The sequence below is a fragment of the Triticum urartu genome, unplaced genomic scaffold (assembly GCF_003073215.2).
Source record: "Triticum urartu cultivar G1812 unplaced genomic scaffold, Tu2.1 TuUngrouped_contig_10522, whole genome shotgun sequence".
In the NCBI taxonomy this organism is placed as follows: domain Eukaryota; kingdom Viridiplantae; phylum Streptophyta; class Magnoliopsida; order Poales; family Poaceae; genus Triticum; species Triticum urartu.
The window spans coordinates 5,165-9,748 of NW_024111398.1; the positions used below are offsets into that span (position 1 = coordinate 5,165).

General features: G+C 41.4%; 1 protein-coding gene across 6 annotated transcripts; it reads right to left on the reverse strand.

Moving 5' to 3' along the window:
• Window positions 1-804: 804 nt before the first annotated feature.
• LOC125526568 lies at window positions 805-3,900 on the reverse strand. 6 transcript variants are annotated; one of them, XR_007291782.1, is made up of 6 exons: window positions 3,701-3,900; window positions 3,039-3,578; window positions 2,779-2,806; window positions 2,590-2,695; window positions 1,679-1,822; window positions 805-1,277 (listed from the first exon to the last, which is right to left on the reverse strand). XR_007291782.1 is itself a non-coding variant. In XM_048691234.1 (4 exons), exons 2-4 carry the CDS (start codon window positions 2,673-2,675, stop codon window positions 1,181-1,183), a joined length of 327 nt encoding a protein of 108 aa, XP_048547191.1. In that variant the 5' UTR covers window positions 2,676-3,575; window positions 3,701-3,900; the 3' UTR covers window positions 805-1,180. The 6 variants fall into 6 exon arrangements, 2 of the variants coding, with proteins under 2 accessions (XP_048547191.1, XP_048547190.1); XR_007291780.1 differs by having other exon boundaries at window positions 2,590-3,177; window positions 3,386-3,578; XR_007291779.1 differs by lacking the exon at window positions 2,779-2,806.
• Window positions 3,901-4,584: the final 684 nt, after the last annotated feature.

The window sequence follows — 4,584 nt, forward strand, 5'->3', positions numbered from 1 at the left end:
AAGCAAAAAAACGAATTTCACTAAAGGTTATGAACAAAGAAAAAACATTTATAACTCTTAAAAAGATTTAATTCATTGTTGAAGATTGATTGAAGATGAACAGATAAATTCAAGTGTGCAGTGACAAGATAATTTGGCCCCATTAGGAAAAGGATTACAAATGAAATATTTTGATGCAGCAAAGAACCAGCACAACATTTCAGTGAAAATAAAAATAGAATGCTAGAGGCACCTCTAAAGGAATGATTTGCTAGGTTATCGAATACCACTAAAAGAGCATCAACACCTCTAAATGAATGATCTGACAGACGAGGTACCACCGAAAGAGCATCAACTTCACCTTCTTGTAGACCACCGTCAGATTATAGTCTTATCTATGGATGACTACTATAACAATCTTGAGTCATAGGAAAAAGAAGACAAAACCTGATCGAAGAAAAAAGCGAGAACACATCTTAGAATTGTAGTCTTACTTAAAGATAATTGCTGGAATGGTCAGACTCTTAACTAATCATCGACACACTCTTTGGTGTCGCCTCTTTATGCCCATATCTAACATATATACAAATGCTAGCATACGTAAACTCAAGCACAATTGTAACTCTTAGCCAGATGCATTAACACTGTCCTAGGGATCATCCTGCTGTCTCAGGTAGTCGCGCCACTTTCTTTTCTTTGTGGTGTGGTTACTCTGACAATCACACACCTATCCTCTTTTTTTAGAATGATCGGAATGGCGGTTCCATTGCCAAGACAAAACAAATCAGACGCCACAATCTTGGATTACCACAATGCATTGTATTGTAAGAAAACTTCGAGATCACTATTAATTTTAAGATGCCACAACAATACATCCATCCTCTTCATATCATCAAGACAAAAACAAGATTACATATTTTGCAGCGGATTAAGATAACAATTTCAACTGATGCCAGGGTTTCTTTAGAAATACAACATTACAAACTGTAGGCTCCTTCTAGAGAAAGATCGGATATATTGAAGATACAATCCACCAAATAGGACTACCCAACAGATTAAAAATAGTGCAATCATGTCCAGCAATGACTTCACTATCCATGTCATTGTTCTTAGTGGGCACGACAAAATATCCGGTGGAGGCTCTGTCTCCCGTGCACCACACAATCTCCGGTGGTTCCCAGCTAAGCTAGGCTCGCTCGAATCACAATTTGGCAGACGACATTGTTATATCATCACTAATGTTTGAATTAGAATTTGGGATACCCGTCGTGCAAACAGAATAATCAGCTTCTCTGTTTCTATAAACAAAAAGTAAACACACTCCATCAGTGTGTAACTGCAACTATCAACACCAGGCCATAAATTTCTTAGATTTTGAATCCAGATTGAACTATAGATTTATTAGCAAAAAAGACTGCATCTGAAAAAACAAATATTGTACCAGAACATGCATTTGTAGAACTTGATACCATGGAAATAAAGTATGGTGCAATGGAAATAATAATAAACTTGATCAAGAAATTTTCTGATTAGCACGGTACTTGCAAGGTATTACGACTGGACCACTACTGAACGACTACTGAAACATATATATGTTTATAGCTCCACATTCAATGCGAAAATATGAAGATTGTTAGCAAATCCATTGAGAGTAGCATTGGTACATATGCAAATCGTCATACTAATTAGAAGAGCATACCCTGCGGCCTGCGCCTCCTCGGTCACTACATCGAGCCCAGTCTTCTTCGCAGTCGCCTTGGACTTGGCAGCATGCAGCCCCTGCCCCTGGTGTGTCCATGTTGTTTGCCACAATTCTCCAGTCCATGGTGTCAATCCTTGTGAACTGCCAAGTTTCAGTACCAGTGCAAAAGAAGAGTAACTATTCAAATCAACCTAGTGCAAGCTGCTACCTGGCACTTGCAGCTGCCATTCAGAGTGTGACAAGATGGTTTTATAAGAACTTATGCAATTTCCCTATGAAAGCTCTAATGCAAACACATTAATTACACATATCTGATACAATCATGGTTGCCATCTTGAAAAGAAGATCTCGCACATGGACTGACATATTTTAAACACAGTATTACAATCTCCATCACAACGGTTCAGAGATGAATGTAGGCATAGAAAAGTAACTGAGAATTTCTAAAACTCATATCTGACGAAACTCAATAGTCAAAACTTTTCACCAACAGAATATATACATGGATCAGTGTGCAGCGCATGTAATAATTAAACACAGGGCAAAAGGACTATATAACAGAAAACCTGGCGCATTTCATTCTGCTACTGCTACTGAATATCAAGGTGTTTTTCAGATATCAAGGTAGGCCTCTGCTATTTCTATGGCGTTCACATCCCTAGCGCATTTCTACTGCTACTGCTACTGTATATCTAAAAAAAATTCACCATCAGAATATATACATGTTCTCACTACTGCTACTAAATATCAAGGCATTTTTCATAATGCATTTTTCCAGGCTTCAGCTTACATGCTTTTTCCTAATATATTTTCAGATTAGGCTCGCCCGTTACCATACAACTTTTAGAACGAATAAATCATATATTACACAGAAACTGCAGAGAGAAAAATAGAATAAGGGAAAGAACCTTGAACCACCGACACACACAACTTCCAACATAGAACCTCTGGTGAAGTTGCAACATTTGCATCTCTTCAAGCGGCAGTCCCCCATGCTAAGTCTCTGCTTCTAAGCTAATCAGTAAAACAACACCAACAATCAATTATTCGGTTTATTAAATCTACATGCTATTTGAGCCATTGCAATCTTTACTCACATGCATTTGTTAGAAAATTAGGGGCATCCTGAAGCAAACAAACAAATTAAGAGAAGACCAAAACAAAGGAGAAACACGGTTAACAACGGCCTGAAGTTCTATTTTTGTCATACCGTAATACATAAGAATATGTGACTAAAACATTTCTAAACAGAGGACCGACAGACATGGCATATTTAATACCATGGAGGCTTAAATTGTGTGTGACCTATGTGGTTGTGAATTTCGTCAAATTCAAATGAAAGGGCTTCGGAGACTACCTTGTAAGTTCTTCTACAGCATAAATCTCTTTGCATCATTCGATTCTTACTTTGCAAACAGCAGTAGCCATTATATGAAGGCTATAGTATATTTGATTGACACATCATGTGCACCAATGTGTAAACCTGAGTTCAACACCTGCCATCACATTCAGTTATTCACTTTCTCTTCTTAGAAGCCCCAAACTGATTAAAAACGGGAAAAATGATAATACATCAGGAAATATAAAATGCATAGCAACAACAAGCAGAAGCACATTTAGGCTGCAGTACAGCCTAAAAATTGCCGACCAAATTTAAGCACGGTAAAATAGTTATAAGCAGATCCATGACATATATATTCTTACCGAATTGGTGGCCTATCTCCAAGTATTTCATTCTTCATTCTAGAAATTTGTCAAGAGCACTACTGGACAAACTGAAATTGCAGCGGAGGCAAGACAAAGATCAGAAGATATATGTTGCTTCCCTGGGTGAATGTCCAGATTCAATTCGCTCGCCGTCCGCCCCTGCGTGTCCTCCACATGAAATTAGCAGCTACTGTATCAAAATAGTAGCATCAGCAGCATCAATCAACAAACAACAGGAAAGCAGCAGTATAATATGCAACTAACAGGAGCACACCAGCAACGCACAACATACAGAGCAATCGTCCCTCTCACCTGCCCTCCCTGCACCAGCAGCGCACCAGACCGTCCTCGTCCTCGTCCATCTCCCCCTGGGAGCCCGTGCCTACCCTCGTTTCTCTCCTTCCTCCCAGTTTTCTCTCTCCCTCTCCCTCGTCCTCCCTCCTTTTCTTCCAGCAGCACGCCAGAGCAACCATGGTGCCGCCCCCGAGAACCCCCGACGCCTTGCAAGGTCCCGCCGCGGCTGAGCTATTTTTTTTCTCTCTTCCGTACCGGTTCAGGCTGACTTATGACGAGGATTGCGGCTTAATTTCTAAGAAACAGGGAGACTTTTTTGCAAAAAGACTGACGACGGACGACCAGAAACAATCGGTGGTTTATTAGTAGGTAGAGAAAAGAAAACGACCCCAAAGGCCTGAAACTACCAATGGATAGGGATGGGGAAACAATACATCAAATAAAAAGGTTGAGAAAAGAATGTTTGAGTTCAGGTCCCCAACCAAATCGATTTACTATGGACTCTTCACGGGGCGTATCCCAAAGAATAATTGGGTTTCTTTACTTAGTAGAGTACCCTACAAACAAATCGCGTTTAATACGAGCAATACGTAGTTATTACGTGCTGTTCCCAAAGATACTCCTATCGCTCATTGTTCGTGTTGAGTTGCTCGACAAGATCTCTTTGGAGCCTTGCCATGCGTTGCGTGGCGGCGATCATCATGCTACCGGCGAAGAAACTAGCGGGGCACCACCGCAGTCCGTGGTCCGACCTCCCGCACGATCTGCTTACAACCATCCTCGTCCGGCTCACCGCGACCTCCCCGGCCCTTCGCGACCGCGCCCGCTTCGGCAGCGTGTGCCAGACCTGGCGCGCCGCCGAGCGAGCCCACCCGCGCCCTCCCATGGCATGGCTCCGCCCC